The 26,534-nt window shown below is 31.9% G+C and overlaps 1 protein-coding gene and 1 long non-coding RNA gene across 7 annotated transcripts in view; one reads left to right on the top strand and one right to left on the bottom strand.

Moving 5' to 3' along the window:
- Positions 1 to 1,178: 1,178 nt before the first annotated feature.
- Rab3-GEF (Rab3 GDP-GTP exchange factor) overlaps positions 1,179 to 26,534 on the top strand; it is an 84,181-nt gene continuing 58,825 nt past the window's right edge. For all 6 annotated transcript variants that reach the window (XM_076454477.1, XM_076454476.1, XM_076454474.1 and 3 more), the window contains exons 1-3: positions 1,179 to 1,370; positions 16,881 to 17,712; positions 25,010 to 25,151. In XM_076454477.1, the coding sequence (XP_076310592.1) occupies positions 17,054 to 17,712; positions 25,010 to 25,151 (801 nt within the window). In that variant the 5' untranslated portion in view covers positions 1,179 to 1,370; positions 16,881 to 17,053. The remainder of the gene's footprint in view (positions 1,371 to 16,880; positions 17,713 to 25,009; positions 25,152 to 26,534) is intronic.
- Positions 11,824 to 25,113, bottom strand: LOC143225320 (uncharacterized). Its single transcript, XR_013013792.1, has 2 exons — positions 24,961 to 25,113; positions 11,824 to 15,076 (listed from the first exon to the last, which is right to left on the bottom strand). It is a non-coding gene; the product is annotated as an uncharacterized LOC143225320 (long non-coding RNA).

Genomic DNA, 26,534 nt, shown 5'->3' with positions numbered 1-26,534 from the left:
CATGTGTATGGAATTTATCGTGAAAGAAAAATATTATTTCAATTTTAAACTTTACAATCGTTTCTGAAATAACTTATTTTCTATTATATCATCAACGTTTTTAATAAAAAACAACTTTTTAATCAGTGGACTCTCTAAATTAACAAATCAACAAATATTTTCCAGTTTTGTTGTCTGACCTTTTACGTTTGTACTTCCAGTACATAAAATAACAACACTATAACTCCATGTAGTACGGCGGTAAGTCTATGGATTTACAACGCTAAAATCAAGGGTTCGATCCTTCTCGGTGTGGCTTTGTTGAAAAGACACAAACAACAATATTAGGTTACACTTTTACTGCTAAGCGACATGGCACAAAAGCCATATATGCTGATATAAGTGCTTTATTGTGTTAAAATGTTTGGACAAAGTGACTGCTACTTGTGCACGATATAGGCTAAACAGCAAAGTTGGGCATTCCTAAGGCTCAAACAAAAATAAAAGAACGTTATCTGTTTTAGAAATCCTGACAAGGGGAGAGAAGACAGTACGCAATATATATGCAAAAACGGCTCGTTTGGGTTGAGAAAATATTTTACATAGAAGAGCGAAAAACGTTTCGACCTTCTTCGGTCAGGACCCAAACGAGCCGTTTTTGCATATATATTTCTCTACAAGTGGGTTTTCTCGACATCACTGACAGTACGCAATGCTCACCGTTTACACTTATTTTTAGCGTATAACGCCTCATAATTAAAAGAGTAGATTGGATCACTGATTATTGTGTTCAGCTTCACGTCGCAGATTCAACCTTGGGCTTTCTGATATCCAGTCCAGCAACTAAGCACTAGGTCAGCCTCGGCTAGACTAAAAATCAAACAACAACAACAACAAAAGTTCAGCGTTCTTAGTTTCTCGATTTTACTGTTGCTATATAAAAATAGAAATATTTTGGGAAGTGTGGTATAAACCATTATAAAAAAACCAACTCTTGAACTTTATAACTGTTATTAAGTATATCAAACCTTTAAGATACATTTTCAATTCCGTTTAAACCACAATATATTTCCATAGTAATTCAAATTAGTGCAGTTTATGATGATAAAATCTTATTTGTGTTAATCATTTTATACGGCTAACATGATTTCATTGATTGCTTGCCCGTTAAACGTCATATGACGTCAATTCTCCCGGCTAGGCTTGCAGGTCTCAGGCGCAGTTGCGGTTGTTGCCATTGTAATGTACCGCTAACATGTTAGATTCTTGAGTGGAATTGTGTGATATTGGTTGTATTGGAATGATAATAAACAGAAAAAAAATCTATATTATATGTAGTTCATTAGGAAATCTTTCTCGATACAAATAATATCTTTCTTCTTCGTCGCATGGTGAGTTAAGCTCTAGACTTTCTTTGGTAATATTTTCATTACCGTTAGTTACGTAACTTTTATTATTACTAACATTAAAACTATTAATGTTATCGTATTACTATTAATATTAGTCAGTCACACTCACAGTGACCCAACAAATAGTATAAATACAACATTAAAAGATATGGTTCAGCTTTCAGTTTCAATGTGAATATGCTGGTTGAAAATGGAGGTTTACTCTTATTTTTTTTTCATATAGATGAGCGCAAATAAGATATACCTATCAATTCTGTTGTGTTTTCATTTTCAATGGTGTTAGACTGTGTTAATGTTAATATTAATCTTACTGTTAAGTTTGATCGTACTAGTAGTAGTAAATTAATTTGGACATTTCTCAAATAACAATAAAATTACTTACAGTCTACGTAAATTCGTAACGTTAATCCTATATTCTATCCAAAAGTGAAGAGTAGAAAATATAATGTAATATTTAAAACGTTGATGGGTTTTAGAGAGTACTTGGGCTTGACCAAAATTACATATATTCCTTGAACTTTGAAGTTAAGACAGTAAGGGATTTGGTAATGTTCTCTCTATCTGTCTATCAAAGATATACGTGTGTGTATTTGTGACAAGTTTCATTAGTTTGTAGAAGAAAACAGAGCACTGTTGTAAATGGGGTTTAGTCAAATTGGATTAATGTGACAAGTGGGGTATCTCAGAAATATTGAATACATAGGTAGGGTAACATAACTTCATTTATACTTACAAGCTATTGGTTAGGCCACATTTAGAATACTGTGTTTGGTAAAGGGTTACTTGATCGATAACAGGATTAAAGGCTTTTTGTATAAGAATAGGTTAAGATCTCTGAAATTGTTTTCTTTTAAAAAAATAATTGGGTGGATCAGACTAGGGTGTGTAAAATTGTTAAGGGAGTTAATGGTGTTGATATACGTTTTTATTCTTAATCATGAGAATTGTAGAATTAGAAGACATAAATTTAGGCAATACAAGAGTCCTATAGGCTTAGGTAATTAAATTTTCAAACAAGATGGTTATCCTTTTGATTGGTCTGCCTTTATGTGTGATAAAACCATAACTTTCAGAGAAAGGGAAGATGTGATAAATGTCTCAGTGATAAAGGCTGGCTTTGAGTGTTGTATTTTAAAATGTGGTTTTATGGATTTGATAGTCTCGGTGGCCCAGAAGGATGGTCCCTTGTTGTTCTTAAGTTGTATGTGATAATCACTAAACTATTTTACCCCTTATGAAAGAATCAAATAATTCTTTGCCAGTTGTAAATTTTTCCAAATGACCAATAGAAAATTAGTACAAACTTAAATGTTAATTGGTAAGAAAAAGAAAAAAAGGGGGGGGTGGTGCATATAATTCTTGAGTGAGTAATTTTATATAAGAAGCTGCCTTTTTCAATTTTTAAAATTTTGTATTATTACTGCTAATAATTGATATTCAGATTGCCATCTTTAAGCTTGTCAACTACAAAATCTAACATGTTATGTGTATAAAAATGTTATACAGGGCTAAATGTTAGGCTTTGGTTAGTATGTAAAAATGAACAGGTTGGTTGGTTGGACTTGTGGGATTGGTTTAAAAATTAAGGCACCTGGGCTAGATAATATTTCCCCAAGGGTTTTGAAGGACATTAAAGATTGGATACATGAGTCACTTGAATATTTGGCAGGTACCAGAGGATTGGAAGTTAGCTAATGTAATTCCTCTTTTGAAGGGAGGTGATAAAAATTGTCTTGGTAATTAGTCTTAATTAGTTGTGGGTAAAGTTTTGGAAAGTCAGATAAAAGATAAAATTTAGAATTTTATTGGATAGTCAACATGGCTTTACTAAGGGAAAATCTTGCTTTACAAATCTTTTGACATCCTCTGAAATGATAACTACTTATGTATGTGAGGGGAAGGGTGTTGATTTGGTGTATTTGGATTTTTAGAAAGCATTTGACTAAGTGCCACATAAAATACTTGCAAAAAAAAAAGTTATCTCTAAAGGTGTGGAGGGTAAGTTAGCAAACTGGATAGAAGAAATAAGAGGATTGTTACAAATGGAGTTCCATCAAATTGGATTAATATTGCAAGTGGGATACTTCAGGACTCAGTGTTAGGATGTTTGCTATTTTCAATTCACATTAATGACAGATAAAAGAATAATCAATAATTTACGTAAATTTGTTGTTGATATTAAGGTCTTGGGTATTTCTAGGATGCTACTGATATACAAAAAAAATTAGATTATTTAGTGAGTTAGACAAATATCAGATGGGTTTAAATTATGATAAATGCAAGATAATGTATGTTGGTTATCATAATTTGATTTATAAGTGTAATTTGGATAGGAATAACCTTAACAATTTCAAGAAAGAAAGGGATTTTGGTGTAACAGGTGATTAGTCTGAAACCATCCAAGCAGTGTGCTATTTCTAGTGATGGGGCAAATCGGATTTTAGGTTGTATCCACAGAAATATTGAATGCAAGTTTAAAGAGATTATAATTTTATTGTACAGGTCACTGGTTAGGCCACATTTGAAGTATTGTGTTCAGTCTTGGGCTCCTTACCTCAGGAAACACATTGAATTGTTGGAAAGGTTTACTAGAATGGTATCTGGAATGGAGGGGTTGTGAGGTTAAAATCTCTCAAATTATTTTCTCTTAAAATGACTTAGGGGGGAATCTGAGGTGTTTAAGATTATAAAGGGGATTAATAGTGTTGATGGGTCATCTTTTTTCATATTCAGCAGTGAAAATAGTAGGACTAGGGGACATGAGTATAAATTTGGTAGGGTAGGGGTCATTTTTAGGTAAAAGTTTTTTTGACAGTGGTTAACCTTTGGAATGGGTTGCCTTCAGGTGTTGTGGAGATAGTACCTGTAAGTGTGTTTAAGAGAAAGCGTGACATATAAATAAAGGCTGTTTTTAAGATGTTTCCTTTTTAATTTTTTTTAAATTTTGTACAAAGCTACATGAGGGCTATCTGTGCTAGCAGCCCCTAATTTAGCAGTGTAAGACTAGAGGGAAAGCAGCTAGTCATCACCACCTGCTGCCAACCCTTGGGCTACTCTTTTTACTAACGAATAGTGGGATTAACTGCCAATTTGTTTATTAATAATTTTAGTTTAATTTAGAGAATAAATAGCCAAGATGGGACCAATAAGTTCCTTGTTGTCCCAAAATTTTGTTGTCCCTGGGCGATCATCTAAAACACAGTGTTGCTCTTCCCAGTTGTAGTGAGATGTAAAATGCTTTTGTACCTGAAAGGCCTAGCATGGCCTGGCAGTTAGAGCATTTGACTTGCAGTTTGTGGGTTGTGGGAATGAAACCTATTACCGGAAATACTTGACCTTTTAGCAGTCAGGTATTGCAATATTATGGTCAGTTCCACAATTCAGTGGTAAACCATAGTCCAAGCATTTGTGGACAGTGGTGTGGACTAGTTGCCTTCCTTCCAGTCTACTGCTTTCAGAATTAGTGATAACTGGTGTGGATTCAACACAGCAATCACAATGGAAGCTAGTGTTTTAGTGTAAGCCAGCTTTTATAAAGTTGCTGTTGTGCGAGTTGTTTGTAAAAAAAAATTAGATGTTTTTTTACAGTTAGAAAATGAGGTCTGAAGATTATTATTTTAAACAACTATAGATTTATTTACGTTTTATTCAAAGCAAGAGGAGGTAATTAATTCTTTCATGTAATCACTCTAAAATTATAATTTATATGAATAATTCTGTTTACTATAGATGTAAATAAAAGAATGTTATCAAATGTTTTATATCTATATATTAGTAGCATACTTGGAAATATGAAAGATTTTTTCCTGTGAAATTTAATTTAACTTTTTGATAACTATCATAGTTTGAGTCCAGCTACTAATTACCATAATTTATTTATGGAAGTTTTATCTCAGTTTTAAAATTTCGTAATTGTTATTGATTTTAATATATTTACAAAATTTTGATGTTGAATGTGGGGAACATATATCATTATTAAGCTAATGTGAATGTTTTTAACTAGGATATTTTTTTTTGCTTAAGAACTTATCTGTAGAGATACAAAAGGAAAACAAAAACTGAACATTACAGACATATAACACTACTAGTATTTGTGTTTATTGTACTGGGAAGGTTTTTCCAGACATTTTATTCTTTTGCTACTGCAATTGTTGCTCTATAAAATTTATTGTAAGTGGGACAAAGTGTAGACAGCTGGTTTTTCTCAATGGGGCCTTTCTGTTATCTTGAACTTCCAGTGAGATCTGTAGATAAATACACATACATAAGTTGCAGTACATGTTGTGTTCTATATATATATATACTATCTTCAGTAACACTAAATTATCTATAGCATTGTAGATGAACACTTCAATCTAGTGAAGCATATTATAAACATTATTCACATGAAATATGGTAGTTTTGCATTGTAAAGTTCTGTAGAAAGTGGTGTTATTAGACTGTACATTTTGACTAGTTAGGTGTTATATTTAGCATTTAAAAACAATGTGCAAAAGAGAAAGCCAAGAAATCTTTTGAATTTTGGTGAGAGGAGTTATTGTTCCATTTTATATGATGGGTGAAGTAATAATAAAAATTATATGCAAAATTAGAACATCTGTTTTTTTCATTTTGTTTTTATGGGTTTCTGTAGCTTGTATGCCTCTAGAAGCAGCAAATAAATGTACACAAATATGCTAAGTTTGCTTTTGAAATTTGTTGTTGTTTTGAATTAAGCACAAAGTTACACAATGGGCTATCTGTGCTCTGCCCACCATGGGTATCGAAACCTGCTTTTTAGTGTTGTAAGTCTGCAGACATACCTCTGAGTCACTGGGGACTTTGAACTTTGTAATCTTAAAATATGTAACAGTTGTGACTTTTTCATTTTCTTTTCATGTATTTCAGAATAATTTGGACCTTGTAATAAAGAAAATTGAATGGTCTGGTTTTCAGGTGTGCTTGTTAACATGTGTAGTGTTTTAGAAAGAGAGGTTGTGTGAAGTAATTAAAATTGAAATGTACTTTTTTTAACTTTTCTAAATAATGCAACTGATGTTTCAGAAGAGAAAATTAAGAGGTTAACACTAATTTTATGTATTATGCATGTTTCAACCAGCTTAAGTTACTAAATATATACTTGATGTTAGAAATATGCATGAACAAAAACAGGATTCACAACTAAATGATCAGTTATTTCAATAAATTATAATTGAATATACATAAGTGGTGAATAGGTTCAGTGAATTGTGTTCTGTATTTTCTCTAAGAAGAAAAATACTTTTTCATTCTACCATAATTCATAAATGTCTGTTAGTGCAATACTTCCTGACAGCTGAAGGAACCCTCATTATTAATCTGCTTTTACTGGAAGTTGCCAATATTTTTGCTGTATCTCATATCTGTCATGCTGCTAAGACCTTAATTTTAATTGTGGTAGGTTATAATATGGATAGGGTATTTACTAAAGGATCTTTTTGAAGTACTGTTATTAATGTGAAACTTTTTTCAGGTTCATTGTGTACATCACAAATAAGCAGTGGTTTCATAAGAATATTTGACAAAAAAATTGGTAAAAATTCAAAGTATGTACATAACTTAAGATCTGTTAATGTGATAAGTTGCTAGATAAAGTTTGTTTAAACTGAAAGTAATAGTTTTAAGTGCACATGTATGTGAGATTGACTAGTGATCTGAAGATGTATTTAATATTTCATGTGTGTGTATGGTATTTTTTAGTAGTACTGCCCAGTAATGCGTAAGTTTAGGGTTCAATAATACTAGAAAGAGGGAGAGGATGATCTTGACAAACAAAATAATTTCAGAAGTTGGAAACATTTTTGAAATTATTTTACATCTAATTATGCACAAAATAGTGGGCTTATGTATATGATTTTTCAATCATAGTGTGTAATATTTTTAATAGTTTAAAAATAAAACTTTAACAATTTGAAGGAGATTCTTAATATAATAGTAATAGAACATTGAGAGATTGGTCACTGTTTCAAATATTAGGATGTGAATATGAAATTGTTACAGAAGTACAGTGAAATACTAAGTGTATCACCACTCAGTGAAGAGTATTTTGTAGATAATTTGAATGAAAGTTTCTGTATCCAGTTTTGTTTACCTTTACGTATAGATATTTGTTTACCATATGATGGTTTTAGGAAGTTAATGATAAAGTTCTTGTATTTTTGAAATAAAGAAATGCTTATCCAGGCTACATGCAACGTATATTAGAAACCGAAAACATTAATTACTGTCACATAGAAGGTTAAAGGTGAAATACAGTTGCATTGAAATACATCTGTATAGTGGCAGTAAACAGATTTTATTTTTTATCTACTCATAAATACAGTGTGTGAGGATGAAAATAGAATCCTTCTAGTTGCTAGGCAACCACAGTACATCTAGAATTGTTTACACATGTACGAAGGTAACAAATAACCATAGTTCTATTACTGTGGTAACTACATCATACAGAAAGGTGTAACAGCAATTGAGTGTCCTTCAGAATATTTAAATATGTTGTTCACTAACTATAAATACCTTTACTTCACCAGTTTGATGTTACAATGTAAAATTAACTGTTAGAAATTTGATACAAGTCAGTATTTTTATACTTGTAACGTTTTGACAAAATCTGACATAACAATACACCTAACAGTGCACTGACATTTTACTGTAGATCATGCAAAGTATTTGTGAGCTATTTAAAATAGAAATGAAACATGTTTATGCTACTTAAAAATATATTGAACTGCTTTGTATTACCTAACTATTACATTAATTAGTCCCCCATGATGGACACAGCAGATAGCCTTTTGTAGCTCTGCTCTTAAAAACAAAACGTGCATATTATACTCACATACACAGAAGTTGACTCTAAAGAACAAAATATGTATTTATTCATTCCTTGAACTATTTCAAACAGTTTGGGAAACAAATAGGGTTCACCAAAGTTTTACATGTCAGTCAGTGTTAAGATTAGTCTTATTTTATCAAGTATGTTTTGTCACCATTTTGTAATAGATTCTTCTATCTTGCTGTACATTGGAAACAGTTATTTTCATTGTTTTGTTTAATATTTAATTTTTTGTTTACTATGTCACATTTCCATTTCATATTGTTAGTTATTAGTATTTTCCAGTATTAATGTGTATGTGTGTGTGTGTAATTTGTTTTACTACAAGATGATTAAAAGATTTTGATAAGTGCTTATTTTCCAGACTTACTAATCAGTTTTGTTCAAAGGATCAGCTATTGTCATACGGGAATTTGAATAATTGGAATAGTAACAATCTGAAATATTAATTTTGATTAGCTGATATTTCTTGAGAGACAACACGACCTAAATCAATTGAGTTGACAATGTTGAATTAATTAGAAATAATAACGAAATGGCAAGAGCAATAATTTTATTACTTGGGTAGTTGGAAAAATTGAAAATGGTAATAATTGAAATACTAATTTGTATTAGTTGATTATTTTAATTGTAAAAAATTATCACTCATTTTACATTATACTAATTACTATAATATTTGTAGGTCATCAATTAATCAAGTTAATTACTAATTCCTAAGTGTTACTATTAGAAATGTTGGACAAGTGTAAACTAACTAAATAAATCGAAAATAATTTCATAGTATGTATCTTAATGACAACAGTCCATTATAACGAATGGTTTAGAAACATTTTTAATTTCCAGAAAATCTGACATGATTAGATTATGCTGAATCATTGTATGGTTTATTTGATATAAATGGCTTTTTATTCACTAATTCCGGAAATATCTTGTATATCTTTAACAGCATAGATAATTTAGGTTAGTGATAAACGTAACAACTTATCCAACATGTAGTTTTCTAATGTTTCATTATAGTGAATACATTATAATTAAGAAGATTTAATGATAACAATTATGATTGAAAGTGAAACAGGTTATTACTAATTCTTTGAGTCTTTTACTGCATCTATAGATATAGGAATGGTGCTTATGATTTAGACACACAAAATATGTGCATCAGAGATTCTTTGTTCTGATTGGAGGATTTATTTTATGCTTTCTAAACTTTAGATAGTAGCTTCTATAACATATTCATGAAAAACCCATAACTGTACACACTATACAGTGTTGGCACATTACTAGGAAAAGTAATAATCTTACTTTGGCCATTACCTGCTAAAAGTAGTAGTAGTAGTTACCAGGATATTAGTTGTTTGAAAAGTGTTATGAGTGATGACTTGTTACTCATTCTTTCTTGGATATATACCTGTATTCAGTACACAAAACATTGAAACAAAAAGAAATGCTTTATACATTGAGATATTTCAGAATAGAATTTGAAGGAGCTACTTTTATAATTCTTTTATAACATTCAAAGTAAGAACAATATATGACTTACACAATAAAAATGATTAAAAGACTGTTAAGTAACCTATCGGTTGGTATGGTATACTTTACAGAGCTAACTTGATGTAATAACTGCAGTTTTAAAATAGTTATTTTGGGATGCCTGTACCACTGTTATCTTTCAAGAAAACTCTTTTGAAGCTTGCATCAGGCATTACTCATCTTTTTGTCCTCACCATGTATTTTCCAAGTGAAAAACCCTCTCAACTGCAGTATTTGATGGAATAGTTGTATATAATGAAATGATAGACTTTAATCCTGCATCAGGAAATGTATCATTGTGGACAGACTTCACAGAGATTTGTATATAAAAGCACATTTGTGTCCAGTACTTTTCTTCCCCTTTGTTTACAGGCATCTGAAATAACCATCTTTATTTTTTGTTTCTATCATTTTATCTTGATTGGATGATTCTCTACAAAATTGTGCTGTGTATTCTTCTATCTTTGCAGTAATTTCTTGATTCATTATCATTGAACATGTGTAATCTGGTTTCTGTGCTTTTCTTACTTCAACTAGGGGTTTACAAATTTGCAACTTAGTGTTCAAATTGCTCAGTTTGGCCAGACAAACAGGGAAGGTAGGAATCATGTGTCTTGTAAATGTTTTCTCACACTTCAAGATGTCAAGTGTTCTAGCAATAGGTTTCTTGACTTGAACATTTTCTGAAATAAAGCATTTTCTTAGCTGAGCTCAGCTGCATAATGTCCAGAAAGAGAGGTTGTGTGAAGTAATTAAAATTGAAATTACTTTTTTTAACTTTTCTAAATAATGCGACTGATGTTTCAGAAGAGAAAATTAAGAGGTTAACACTAATTTTATGTATTATGCATGTTTCAACCAGCTTAAGTTACTAAATATATACTTGATATTAGAAATATGAATGAACAAAAACAGGATTCACAACTAAATGATCAGTTATTTCAATAAATTATAATTGAATATACATAAGTGGTGAATAGGTTCAGTGAATTGTGTTCTGTATTTTCTCTAAGTAGAAAAATACTTTTTCATTCTACCATAATTCATAAATGTCTGTTAGTGCAATACTTCCTGACAGCTGAAGGAACCCTCATTATTAATCTGCTTTTACTGGAAGTTGCCAATATTTTTGCTGTATCTCATATCTGTCATGCTGCTAAGACCTTAATTTTAATTGTGGTAGGTTATAATATAAATAGGGTATTTACTAAAGGATCTTTTTGAAGTACTGTTATTAATGTGAAACTTTTTTCAGGTTCATTGTGTACATCACAAATAAGCAGTGGTTTCATAAGAATATTTGACAAAAAAATTGGTAAAAATTCAAAGTATGTACATAACTTAAGATCTGTTAATGTGATAAGTTGCTAGATAAAGTTTGTTTAAACTGAAAGTAATAGTTTTAAGTGCACATGTATGTGAGATTGACTAGTGATCTGAAGATGTATTTAATATTTCATGTGTGTGTATGGTATTTTTTAGTAGTACTGCCCAGTAATGCACAAGTTTAGGGTTCAATAATACTAGAAAGAGGGAGAGGATGATCTTGACAAACAAAATAATTTCAGAAGTTGGAAACATTTTTGAAATTATTTTACATCTAATTATGCACAAAATAGTGGGCTTATGTATATGATTTTTCAATCATAGTGTGTAATATTTTTAATAGTTTAAAAATAAAACTTTAACAATTTGAAGGAGATTCTTAATATAATAGTAATAGAACATTGAGAGATTGGTCACTGTTTCAAATATTAGGATGTGAATATGAAATTGTTACAGAAGTACAGTGAAATACTAAGTGTATCACCACTCAGTGAAGAGTATTTTGTAGATAATTTGAATGAAAGTTTCTGTATCCAGTTTTGTTTACCTTTACGTATAGATATTTGTTTACCATATGATGGTTTTAGGAAGTTAATGATAAAGTTCTTGTATTTTTGAAATAAAGAAATGCTTATCCAGGCTACATGCAACGTATATTAGAAACCGAAAACATTAATTACTGTCACATAGAAGGTTAAAGGTGAAATACAGTTGCATTGAAATACATCTGTATAGTGGCAGTAAACAGATTTTATTTTTTATCTACTCATAAATACAGTGTGTGAGGATGAAAATAGAATCCTTCTAGTTGCTAGGCAACCACAGTACATCTAGAATTGTTTACACATGTACGAAGGTAACAAATAACCATAGTTCTATTACTGTGGTAACTACATCATACAGAAAGGTGTAACAGCAATTGAGTGTCCTTCAGAATATTTAAATATGTTGTTCACTAACTATAAATACCTTTACTTCACCAGTTTGATGTTACAATGTAAAATTAACTGTTAGAAATTTGATACAAGTCAGTATTTTTATACTTGTAACGTTTTGACAAAATCTGACATAACAATACACCTAACAGTGCACTGACATTTTACTGTAGATCATGCAAAGTATTTGTGAGCTATTTAAAATAGAAATGAAACATGTTTATGCTACTTAAAAATATATTGAACTGCTTTGTATTACCTAACTATTACATTAATTAGTCCCCCATGATGGACACAGCAGATAGCCTTTTGTAGCTCTGCTCTTAAAAACAAAAACGTGCATATTATACTCACATACACAGAAGTTGACTCTAAAGAACAAAATATGTATTTATTCATTCCTTGAACTATTTCAAACAGTTTGGGAAACAAATAGGGTTCACCAAAGTTTTACATGTCAGTCAGTGTTAAGATTAGTCTTATTTTATCAAGTATGTTTTGTCACCATTTTGTAATAGATTCTTCTATCTTGCTGTACATTGGAAACAGTTATTTTCATTGTTTTTGTTTAATATTTAATTTTTTGTTTACTATGTCACATTTCCATTTCATATTGTTAGTTATTAGTATTTTCCAGTATTAATGTGTATGTATGTGTGTGTGTGTGTGTAATTTGTTTTACTACAAGATGATTAAAAGATTTTGATAAGTGCTTATTTTCCAGACTTACTAATCAGTTTTGTTCAAAGGATCAGCTATTGTCATACGGGAATTTGAATAATTGGAATAGTAACAATCTGAAATATTAATTTTGATTAGCTGATATTTCTTGAGAGACAACACGACCTAAATCAATTGAGTTGACAATGTTGAATTAATTAGAAATAATAACGAGAAATGGCAAGAGCAATAATTTTATTACTTGGGTAGTTGGAAAAATTGAAAATGGTAATAATTGAAATACTAATTTGTATTAGTTGATTATTTTAATTGTAAAAAATTATCACTCATTTTACATTATACTAATTACTATAATATTTGTAGGTCATCAATTAATCAAGTTAATTACTAATTCCTAAGTGTTACTATTAGAAATGTTGGACAAGTGTAAACTAACTAAATAAATCGAAAATAATTTCATAGTATGTATCTTAATGACAACAGTCCATTATAACGAATGGTTTAGAAACATTTTTAATTTCCAGAAAATCTGACATGATTAGATTATGCTGAATCATTGTATGGTTTATTTGATATAAATGGCTTTTTATTCACTAATTCCGGAAATATCTTGTATATCTTTAACAGCATAGATAATTTAGGTTAGTGATAAACGTAACAACTTATCCAACATGTAGTTTTCTAATGTTTCATTATAGTGAATACATTATAATTAAGAAGATTTAATGATAACAATTATGATTGAAAGTGAAACAGGTTATTACTAATTCTTTGAGTCTTTTACTGCATCTATAGATATAGGAATGGTGCTTATGATTTAGACACACAAAATATGTGCATCAGAGATTCTTTGTTCTGATTGGAGGATTTATTTTTATGCTTTCTAAACTTTAGATAGTAGCTTCTATAACATATTCATGAAAAACCCATAACTGTACACACTATACAGTGTTGGCACATTACTAGGAAAAGTAATAATCTTACTTTGGCCATTACCTGCTAAAAGTAGTAGTAGTAGTTACCAGGATATTAGTTGTTTGAAAAGTGTTATGAGTGATGACTTGTTACTCATTCTTTCTTGGATATATACCTGTATTCAGTACACAAAACATTGAAACAAAAAGAAATGCTTTATACATTGAGATATTTCAGAATAGAATTTGAAGGAGCTACTTTTATAATTCTTTTATAACATTCAAAGTAAGAACAATATATGACTTACACAATAAAAATGATTAAAAGACTGTTAAGTAACCTATCGGTTGGTATGGTATACTTTACAGAGCTAACTTGATGTAATAACTGCAGTTTTAAAATAGTTATTTTGGGATGCCTGTATCACTGTTATCTTTCAAGAAAACTCTTTTGAAGCTTGCATCAGGCATTACTCATCTTTTTGTCCTCACCATGTATTTTCCAAGTGAAAAACCCTCTCAACTGCAGTATTTGATGGAATAGTTGTATATAATGAAATGATAGACTTTAATCCTGCATCAGGAAATGTATCATTGTGGACAGACTTCACAGAGATTTGTATATAAAAGCACATTTGTGTCCAGTACTTTTCTTCCCCTTTGTTTACAGGCATCTGAAATAACCATCTTTATTTTTTGTTTCTATCATTTTATCTTGATTGGATGATTCTCTACAAAATTGTGCTGTGTATTCTTCTATCTTTGCAGTAATTTCTTGATTCATTATCATTGAACATGTGTAATCTGGTTTCTGTGCTTTTCTTACTTCAACTAGGGGTTTACAAATTTGCAACTTAGTGTTCAAATTGCTCAGTTTGGCCAGACAAACAGGGAAGGTAGGAATCATGTGTCTTGTAAATGTTTTCTCACACTTCAAGATGTCAAGTGTTCTAGCAATAGGTTTCTTGACTTGAACATTTTCTGAAATAAAGCATTTTCTTAGCTGAGCTCAGCTGCATAATGTCCAGTTGATGACAAATTTGATCTAGTATTTGATTTCTTGATCCACTCCCAGATATTAACTTTTCTGTGTGACTTGAATTTCAATGAAATTTGATGAGGAACTACCAGGCTTACCCCTGTTTCTTTCTCAGTTGTGTTGGCAGCTATAGTGCATCTTTATCAGCAATAACAAAATTTCAAACCCTATGAAATAAACAGAGCAGATGTAGTAGCAACAAGGTTCACTATATAAGAGTTGCACTTTGATGGTCTGGCTTATACGTGAATGAAGTGATACCTCATCAACAACAACTAATATATCAGCTAGAGAATGAATTTATACAGTGTCTTCATCTGAGTCATCTTCATCTGTAACTGCAACATCACCACTGTTGGCAGCATTGCCATGTAGTTGGACAAGAGAGATGGTAAGATGCATTGTTGGAGAACAGTCTGTGTGTGTGTAAAAAAAAAAAAAAAAAAAGGGTTACCACCCTATTATTTAAACTTAAAACTTAAGTGCAAAATATAATTTTGATATTCAAAAACATGGCTGATAATCTGACCACAAAGGGAAATGTAATGATCTAATGTTCAACTGAGTGAATCAGAGTAACCAACCAAAAGGGAATAATATTAATTCTACTGGGATACATTTGTTGTGTGTGTATGTATATTGGATGTTATGTATGTGTATGTAAGTAACCTTTCCATGGTGTTTAAAGGCTCATTTAATACTTCATTGTGGCTGAAAACAGAATTTTATATTAAAAAATGACTCATGGGCATGAAAGGGATAATTATACAAAAGTGGACTGTAATATTTGTCATAAAGGTTATTAATATATATCTTCTCTCCTTTTATTATTTTACTCCATTTATTATTTCATTTCCACATCTGTGTTTGTATAATAAGTTTTTTCTCTCTTTCTCAATGTATATTCTTTTGATAATTTAAAACTGTTTTCTTAAGTTGCTCACATATTTACTGTTTGCACTGAACCATTTCTTTAAGGACAAGCTGCACATACTCTCCCAATCTAATAGTGTCTAGAATACTGACAGAAAATACATATCAAACACATTCTTGATTAGTGTGACTGTCCTCGCTACAATTCTACAAACTCGCAGCTCAACTAAAACGTTTTAGCTCACTGAGGTATGATATTGTTGTTTCAATATCACTGCTATTTAAGTATATTTATGGTTATTTTTGTTAGTGTATTATTAGTATATTAGTAGACCATAATATTAATGAATCTAAAAAGTACTGAGTCATGAATAATGGACTGTTTTGTTGCAAAAAAATTATCAATGTTACCCAAAAGCATTACCAAGTTTGAAAAGTAGTGTTGTTACCTTACGTGCTGCTAAAGAAAAGTAACAACATTAGTAACGTCACTGCTAATAGTGATGTCACTGGCCAACAGTGACAATATGCATATATGAGTGAGTTATATTTTTAAATGAATTTTCTTTTTACATACTTGTTCATAACAATATACATGTATTGTTATTGTTCAGAATAGTAAGGAACATGCTTGTTTTACAGATATAATTTTTTCCTTATAAATGATTTAAATCTTGCAGAAATCCCTGATTTGATGTAATGTTGCCTCTAGTTGTGAGAAGAAAGAAAGATATAATTTACTGTACTATAGAATACTGTATTGGATATCTTTGCATGACTTAATCACAGCAACCTGAAAGAATTTGTTTTAGCTATCTTTACACCTGCAAATGTTTGTCAGCAGTATACAATGTCTGGTTTGGTTGAATCATGTATAAAAACCATAACAAATGCACATGCTGAGATTTGTAAGGATTCTCTGGGTGAGAGTAGTGAAGCTGAGAGTTTTTGTGAGATAAAATATACTGTGCATGTTTATATATTATATCATACATCTGAAGTTATGTTTACCTGCTTTTTTCATTTATAAATGATTGCATAGGATAGTTTGAATGAGTTTTTATCTTCTCTAAACAGTAATGGATATAAACCAGGGTATATCTGTATTTTACCAACGTGTCTTCACCTTGTAGAGATGTTCTCTTATAATTTTGTTTTTGGACAGAACTTATCAGGAGCTGTAGTATTTCCATATTTGTCTTTGAAAGTTGTAAATCTCTGTCAGATCATAAAAGTAGTTGTTGCAGTGAGGGTGATATTTCTGCTAATATACATTAGTTTTTTTGTGTGTGTAAAGAAAGAATTTTCAGAATAAATAGTTCATTTCATTTTGTTTTTTTCTTTCAGTTTAAAGTTGTGGAGACATCATGAAAGTTTTACTGAAAATGGACTATTATCAGTCTAATAAACCAAACATGAAAGAACTTTCTTCGACAGTTTGTTTAGGTAATGGGTAATAAACAGTGTGAAATAAACAAGCTCTCAGAATTTTGTGATATGGTTCATATCAGTACTGCATCATGGCAGATAGTATGAAAAAGTACTTTTGCCCTAGGTTAGTTGATTACGTTGTGATAGTTGGTAGTCGTCAATCAAGTCGTAATCATGTTGTTCAAAATCCAGAATTGCTGAGACGCTACCCTTCTGAAGACCATAATGATTCTCCACTTCCTCCAGACGTTGTTTTCTTCTGTCAGCCTGAGGGTTGTGTGAGTGTTGGACCCAAAAGGATCAGTTTGAGGGAGTCGAACTCATTTGTGTTTACTCTGACAGAGAAGGATACTAGTAGAGTGCGATATGGTATTTGTGTGAACTTCTATAGACCTGTTGAGAAACGACAAGGTCGAGAAAGAACTTTGAGACGTGGTATTGGTGTCAGGTCTGAAGAATTAGAGTCCTCCGCTTTAGATACAGGTTTTGATACGTGCATGTTAAGTGGAGAGTCATTGTCAAGAAACTTGAGACCTGGTGACTCTGATCGGGATTCAAAATCTCCTTCTCCGAGAACTTTTAGACGCCAGCGTGTACATAACCACTCCCTTACATCTCTGTGTATAATTAGCTATCATCCATTTTTTTCTACATTTCGTGAGTGTCTTCTCATACTTCGAAAACTCATTGATTCGTCTCAGGAGCGTACATCTGTGAAGCGTTTCGGAGGTTCCAAGCAAATGAATAAGTATTGTATTAGTTACTTTAACTTTTATGCCCATTTCAAATTTTTAAGTTAATACAGATACTTTAGCTTTATTATTTTTAAGCAACTTATTAAATTAGAAAAGAAAAAAAAAATCAATTTTACCCATATTGTAGTAGCTTGTATTTTTATGCATTTATGTATCCACATTTATGTGTCTTTGTTTTTGAGCACTCGTAAATTTTCACAAAACATTGCATGTTGTCTTGCAAATTCCCCATAAGTTAAGAAAATTGTGTTTGAAAGAGTATTGATAGCGACACGAGAATGAGAGATAAAGAAAGTTTTAAAGGTTGGTGGGTATATAATTACAGCTTTTGTTAATTTAAAAATTTTAACATCTCGTATGGAGGCCAAAGGTGTTTTGGGGGCTTTGAGTATTAGTTTCAGAGATTTAATTGAACATATAAGAAGGTTGTTAAAAATAAAGTGAGTAAAATGTTTCCATAGTTGTTAACATAAAACAAGAAAAAAACAACAATATCTTATGTTTTAAAAACATTTATATTTATTAATCTGAATGGTTTCAGTAATTCTCAATTTGTTTTCATGAGAGGTTTGAATGTGGATGATACATTTTGTTGTTTTTAATTCAAGTGATATAACGTGTTCTTTTGCTTTGTTTTCAAGACTTTTTCACATTGTAAAAGCCTTTGAAATTGTTTATATTACATGCTTTTCTCTATTTGCTAAATAATGTTTATTGTATCAACAAATTTTACTGAAAGCATATATAGTTCAAAAAATGAACAATATAATATATGCCAAAATTGTCTTGAATGTACATCAAAATAAGAATGTTGCTTCTTAGTTTTCTTTTTGCAACTGTGTATGTTTTCAAGTTAAACATAAATGTCTCTGGCTAGCCAGTGATTATTTGTTTTAAAAGTTTAAAATTTATATGAAATATTGAAAAAAATGATGTAAAAAAATCATAGCAGAATTTTAGTTTTTTTTTAATTACAAGATAACTCCGTCTGTAACGTTTAATGGTGATGTAGCTTATTGACTAGTCTTCTGTGGTGTTGTTATTAACACTGAAACCTTTCATCATTTTGGGTATTTATTCACAATATTGTGAACTTCCATGGTGAGTTCAACAGTTATATTCCATAGGTACACGAGGCTAACCTACTTAATTACCAAGTGCAGAATTATTTAAACAAGTTTATTTTTGTCATTGATCAATGCTCAGTGTTGACCTGATTAATTTTTTCTAATTGGTGTATAATGTGGGTATGCACCTGCAAAGAACTATTCAGAAATGCAGTTCATCTCTATAGAGGTGATTGACCTCACACTGTTGTTGAGATTTTTACATTTGCCACAAACCTTGAATGAAACTCGTATATTAATGTGGACTATACCAGCTTATGATCTATCATTAGAGTGTAGCCCTCCATCAGTAGGAGTGGTATCCATCTGACATATTCAGTAAACCCTAAGAGCACCAGTGTTTCAGTGTAGTTTTTCATTTCTTGGCATTGCTTTGTTTAGAAATGTTTTTCTTAATTTCTTAATTTTTGTGTCTATTGTATACAGTTTTTGTCATTCTTGGTTTAATCCTTCTTTCCTCTACTTTCTTGATTATGAAAATGAAATAAACCAAATTTTAAATATTTCAGTTGAAACTTTGTACTTCTTACACGATGCAGTTTTATTTTTGATTGTTTCTTATATTCTGGAATTTTGAGTTAATGTCAGCTGTCAGCAGTCATCTCTGCTCATTTAGGTTTCTTGCTTTTTTTGGACCATGAGGCCTTAACAGGCCTCTATAACTTTGTACAGTCATCCCCTGTGCTTTTCTTAGTTATCTTGCCATAGTTTGGTATTTCTCCTTTCTGATGGATGGCCATCTGAGGGCAAAGCTGATTTATTTCTGGAGCTGTCCCTTGGCTTCTGTCCAGTGCAAGCTTGGTTTTTCAACTTTGTTTATTTGTGAATTACCTATGCATCAGATTACTGGCTTATGGGTTCTTCTTCAGGAGTTTATCTTGTTCTTGTGTGTTCCATCTCATTTGGTTAGAACATTATGGACCAGTTCTTGGCTGATAATTGCAATATATCCAAAAATGTGATATCTTCTTTTGTGTATATCCCTCATTTTTCACCTCTTGCTATTATGGTGAATCACTTGATCACACATACTCCTAGGCATTTGTTTTCCCCAATTTTGTCCTGAACTGCATCTGTTTGGAGCAAGCCAGTGACTCCAAATATTTGGGTTTCCATTCCCTTGATTGTTCAGCATATTTATTTAATGTTGTAGGTTTAAACTTGATAACAACCAAATCTACAAACAAATCCTATCAACTGATGCCTTTCTGTTTATTTGAAGAGGGGTTTTGAATATCTGTTACATTTCTGGAGGTTGGTGTTCAGAATAATGATCTTTGTATATCACCATTTTTGAGAAATTTGTTGCTGAAGGAACTTACAATTGTCTTCTTTCTGGTCTTCCATTTCTTTCATCCACTGATAGCTGGGCACATTTGGTTATTGGTTTATCTTGTCTCAGAAGCTTAAACCATGATGGCTGATCAACTATTTTGCCTCAACTGAATCCTTTCCAAAAAGTAATCTTTTCATCCTCTGGTACTTTTCTTGGATTTGTGCTTACTTTGGGAGATCTTTCATTATTATCTCTTTGACTCTGCTCATCACCTAACTTCCACTCTTTTGACCCCCAGCAGCACAGTGGTATTGTCTACAGATTTACAATGCTAGAATTTGGGTTTTGATATTTGTGGTTGGCAAAGCACGGATAACTTACTATGTAGCTTTGTGCTTAACTTCAAACAAACAAACAAATCCACTCTTTCAGTTTCCATTCCCAGATTCTACAACATTTATTATCAGAGTGTGGTCCACAGCTTATTGGTCCAAAATTCAAGTTACATCAAAAGCAGCACCATTTTCCCTCAAATTCTCTTTGTGGTGGCAAGTAGAAGGGGGTAAGGTAAGACTTGTAGGAAGTCTGAGGCTGAAAATATTTGAGTAGTGTACTGCTCTCCAGTTCTGACAGTGCATGCTGTGAGTCTTGTTTGGTTCAATATCTTTTATTCATATTCTCCTTTGTGGCTTCTTCCCATTTCTACTATTTTTAGTCACAGGATGCTTGAGTACACAACTTTCCATTTTTTTTCTAGGGCCAGTTTTCTTTTCTTTTACTGTCATTGGATTATTTTTCTTCTAGTAATACAGTCATGTGAAAAGGTTAGGACACCCTATGAAAGCCTGAGTAATTGTGTAACATTTTTGGATAAATAGATATTTAATCTCAATTTTAACAATACTGAGAGATTATAGGAATATAACTAAAGAATTAAAACTGAAGAAAAGACTTTTAAAGATCTTCTGTAAATGTAATTCTACAAAAATGCATATTCTAACTGAGAAAAAGTTAGGACACCCCCACATTTATTCCTACTTAAAATGGCTCAACTCACACACAGGTGTATCACACCAGGTGCACATGATTGGAAGATTGTTACTCAGCATTTTGAATGAGGCTTGCCCTATTTAAACTTGACATTTAGTTTGGTGTGCTCCTGACTGTTGAAGTGAGAGTGAGCACCATGGTGAGAGCAAAAGAGCTGTCTGAGGCCTTCAGAAAGAAAATTTTTGCAGCTTATGAGTCTGGTAAGAGATTTAAAAAGATCCCAAAAGATTTTGAAATCAGCCATTCCACTGTCCGGAAAATAGTCAACAAGTGGAGGGCTTTCAAAACAACTGCCAACATGCCCAGGTCTGGTCATTTAAGCAAGTTCACCTCGAGAGCAGACCGTGAGATGCTACAAGAGGTCTCCAAACACCCTAACATGTCATCATGGGACCTATAGTAGGCTCTGGCTACTGTTGATGTGAAAGTGCATGCCTCTACAATCAGAAAGAGACTGCACAAGTTTAACTTGCATGGGCCAGACTGGTTTAACAGTCAAGGTCAGACTGAAGTTTGCCAGAGGGAATGTAGACAAAGACCAGGACTCCTGGAATAATGTTCTTTGGACAGATGAGTCCAAAATTGAATTATTTGGAGACCAGAACAGAGGACATGTTTGACGTAAACCAAATGCAGCATTCCAGGAAAAGAACCTCATACCAACTGTGAAGCAATGAGGTGGAAGTGTCATGGTTTGGGGTTGCTTTGCTGCAGCAGGACCTGGACAGCTCACAATCATAGAATCCACCATGAATTCTTCTGTGTATCAGAGGGTGCTTGAGGATCATGTGAGACCATCTGTAAGAAAATTAAAGCTGAAGCGAAACTGAATCCTGCAACATGACAATGACCCAAAACATACCAGTAAATCCACTAAGGACTGGCTGATAACTAAGAAATGGAATGGCTGAGTCAAAGCCCAGATCTTAATCCCATTGAGATGCTGTGGGGTGTATTGAAATGGGCTTACATGCAAGAAACCCCTCAAACATCTCACAGCTGAAAGAATTCTGCATTGAGGAGTGGGGCAAACTTTCTTCAGACCGATGTCAGAGATTGGTAGATGGCTACAAGAAGCATCTCATTGCAGTTATTTCAGCCAAAGAGGGTAACACTAACTATTAGGGGGTAGGGTGTCCTAACTTTTTCCTCAGTTAGAATATGCATTTTTGTAGAATTACATTTACAGAAAATTTTGAAAAGTCTTTTCTTCAGTTTTAATTGTTCAGTTATGTTCTTAAAATCTCTCAGTATTGTTGAAATTGAGATTAATTATGTATATATCCAAAAGTGTTAGAAATACACAGGCTTTCATAGGGTGTCCTAACTTTTTCACATGACTGCATCTCTTTCCACTTTCCACTGGATGGTCACCTCATCCAGCTAATTTATCTTTCTCTTGGTGATAACACTTTTCATTTTTATCATGTCTCATCCCATTCAGTGTATTGTCTCGTGGCTTCTCTTGTTTCTAGCAGTTCATGTCCTCTGGATGAAATCTTGCAGTTGGTGATATAGACAACCTTTATGTTCCATCACCTATACAACATTTTGGTTTCATTTTCCTCCAGTTTTCATTCTTTAGTCTTTACAGAGGTCCTTCTGTGTTATTGATACAATAAAACCTACTATGTAATTGATGTTCCATTGCATGGAGTACATCTTTTTCTTCTGAAGTAGATGTTGAATGGAGGATAAGTGTTCAGTGTGTCTGTTCTTTTGTAGTGTGAAACTGTTAAGATGAGTTTTGCACAAGACAATTTCAGTAGAATATATACATTTTAGTTTCCAGTATCAGGAGTGATCCTGCTATCACACCTGGTTAATTTTTACTTCACCTGTTGGCAGAAACTCATTGCAGTGTTTTTCAGTGTGGAAACTTGTGTAGATGTGATCATTCTTCAGAGCACTCTCCAGTGTCTCCTCTGTATATATTTGTTCCTCAAATTATCTTCTAGTGCAATAAGGAGAGAGAAACTTGGTTTCCAACACAAGCTGCTGGGATCTCGGCATGGAGAATTCCTTCTTAAGTCAGTGTCATTTTACTGTTTTGAGACCAAGCAGATGCATCTCTTAAGTCAGAAGTAAGGCTTGGTCATTTACCTGTAAGTGTTGTATAGCCACCTCACTATACTATGAACCAACCCATTTCCAGAGGTGTTGTCAGCAGGAGTAGTGTTTTTTTTATATGGTGCAGGTCTTTGATTGTGCTGAGAAGTATTTTATATAATTAGATCTCCACTAACGTATAGTTTGACTTATAGCTGCAGTATTTACCCATGCTATACTGACTACCTGATTTATAATGACCACTTGAACAATCTTACATTCTTTGGCACTACATAGAAGATACGTTTGAGGGTTCCTTTTGTTTTAATACAATGTATTTGAAGAATAGTCTTTCCCACGTGATAATGTGATGATTACTAACTGATGCCATTCTAGACCTTCCACATCCATGTGGGTAATCTTCATGATTTCCACCTGTGTCATGCTAAAGTTTAAAAAAGGAGATTATCGTTTCTAATTTCTTCAGCTAACTGGCCTCTGAACCATCTTATCAATGTGGAATTTTATCTCTTCTGTGGATAGGTGGGTGAATAGCATTTGTGAATTCACTGTTTTCCTTACCTTATATAAATACTTCCCTCTTCACAGAATGTTCCACAGTTACAGTATGTTTAGTTTGGTTTGTATAAAATAGACTTTTGATGCAAAGCTAGTGCTTGTGGAGGATCTCTTGTCTTCCTGTTGATGAAGGGCTATAGATTGGTGATTACTACATTATAGACTAGCACAGTCCATGTTAATACGTGTAGGGGTAGGAATTTTGTTCAAGGCTCGTAATGTGCTCAAAAGCCTTCTTGGTAATGGTTTGTGGTAATAGCTGTTAGTTTTATAGGAAAGTATCTATTTGAAAGCAATGTTGGGACTAATAGGTATCAAATTGATTCATTATTTCTGATACTATTTATTGCTCTATTGTTTAAAGTACTCATTATTGTTATAATACCATAAATATTATTTGATATTAATTTTAAAGCGTGTGTGACCAGTTCTTGTTTTGCATATTTAAAAGCATATATTGTTTCTGATGGAAAGCACATGGTGTAAAGCTTGCTTTCTGTGGTATTATACATTGTATTTATGAATCATGCATCTGTTTTAACTGTTAGATTTTGTACAACAAACATATTAGTTTTATGTGATTTTAAAACTTATTACCTGATAGATTAATATGACTAATGTATCTATCCCTTGTGAAGTACATACGTGTACGCTACTTGTAGATCGGTATATTATGTACCATAAAACACTATTTTCAGTACATTTTATATAAAGTTCTAATTACTTTTTTTATTAGTCTAGTCAGAGGCATTAGTAATAACAATATAAATTGGACTGTGTATACACTGCCAAATATTCATTTGATGTTATTAAAGCAAGGTTTTTTTTTCTACAGGTGATATGGATAGATTACAGAAAAGTATTAAAGATAAATTTAATACATTGAAACATTTACTCAGTCTATGAGAAAACACAGTTAACTATTTTAGAATTCTTAATTTTTAGTTTTTATACCATTTTATTCTATCACTTTATTGGTATAATTTTAGTTTTATGAAGTTGAGAACTTATTCTAAGTAAAATATTTAACAACTGTTAGAAATTGCTCTCTGAAAGTGAAAACTTAGAAGAGGAATATATTTTACTTTGTTATTTATTGTTTTATTACTTATATTCTCCATAGTTCTAGAGAATATCTGAAATATAAAATTTTAACATACCACATTAAAAAGTATATTTCACTACTTGCTGGGTATCTTTCTTTTCTAGAGAAACAGTTTGGTCAGTCCTGACAGGAAAAGTTACTGATAACACTCCTGCCGTTATTCTGCAAGATGTACGGGAAATTGAGATGTGGATTTTAAGACTACTTTCCTCTCCAGTGCCTGTCCCTTCTAAAACTAGGGTAGAAGTACGTTGATTTGATCTTACATGAAGTGTACATATACATAGCTTGCACCACATGTATGTTGTTTCATGCACACAGAAGTTATTCTGTAGTAATGAACCGGTTTATGGATACAAGTATATGACAATATTTATACATGCTAACATGCATGTATGCAAGTCTTACACATCATTGAAGAGCTTGATCCAAATTGGAGATATCAGGGTTTAGTTCTTTAAGATTTTTAAGTTCTCTACATTATTGACTTGAATATTTTTTTAACATACATTATATTACAAATAAGTTGATAAACTGCAAAATTAATTTCCTTGTTCTAGTTGAACTTTTATTTCTCACTACTAAAACCTCTTATAATACTACTACTACTACTACTACTAATAATAATAATAAATATTTTGCATCAAATTCTACACCACCTGATTTAGTACTCGCATTAGGAATGTTACAAGTAATTTATCTATATAAGTGTTAAACGAACAAATGGTGAATTTTTTGTTATATCCATATGTGTGTGCTACATTTGGGAAAGCATTATTCAAAGATTTTGATATTTCATTATTTATTATTTGACAAAAAAAAACTTGTACATTGTTGTCACACCAAGTTTGAGAATACAGTCATGCCCTAATTCATCAAAGCTTTCTTGATTGTTTGTTTTAGAGGAAGATGTAATAGAGAAATATTCTTCTTTAATTAGTATTAAGTATCTGTGTGAAGTAATTTCTGATTTTATACATGTATTACTCAGTTTTATAAGTCACCATTTGTAAAAGATACAAGGTCAACCTTAGACTATAGATTTTAACAAAAGGCATTTTAAGTTTGAGGAGGCAGATCCATATTAATGATCTCTACTCTTATTTCTCTCTCTCCTTATGAGATACCTTAATTCTACCTTCATTGTTACTTAAACTGACTTGGAAATGTTTTTTTATGAACATAGTAGTCATACAGTGTAGTTTGAGGCAAAAAAAACCCTCTAGTCAGACATGATACCAATTGTCATAAGAGATAGTTTAGTAGTGGGTTTTATAACCATAATCAGTATGGTACAATGACTTTGAGGCTGTGAAAGAGAATCTTCTGATTCCAGATGTATTCCTAAAAGTATAATAAGCAAAGATTAGAAGTTGATGTAGGCTCTGCAGCTAGAACTTTACAGAGGTATTTTTAGCCATAAGTCAAACTTAGCTGTTATTTTCATGATGAAAAATAGTCCAAGAAACTGGAATTATAGCAGTCCTATCTGGACTTATAGCCTTTCATATTTGTGGATTAACTTCACTTTTGCATCTTTATTCTTTAAATGTTGTCTTGGATATCAATGTCCACATACACTGGAGGGTTTGAGGAAGGTTTTTTTGCTTTTCAAGCTGTGCAGTATAA

The sequence above is a fragment of the Tachypleus tridentatus genome, chromosome 9, assembly GCF_004210375.1.
Source record: "Tachypleus tridentatus isolate NWPU-2018 chromosome 9, ASM421037v1, whole genome shotgun sequence".
Taxonomy (NCBI): domain Eukaryota; kingdom Metazoa; phylum Arthropoda; class Merostomata; order Xiphosura; family Limulidae; genus Tachypleus; species Tachypleus tridentatus.
The sequence above is the reverse complement of the archived record's forward strand: the minus strand, read 5'-3'. Positions and strand labels throughout refer to the sequence as shown.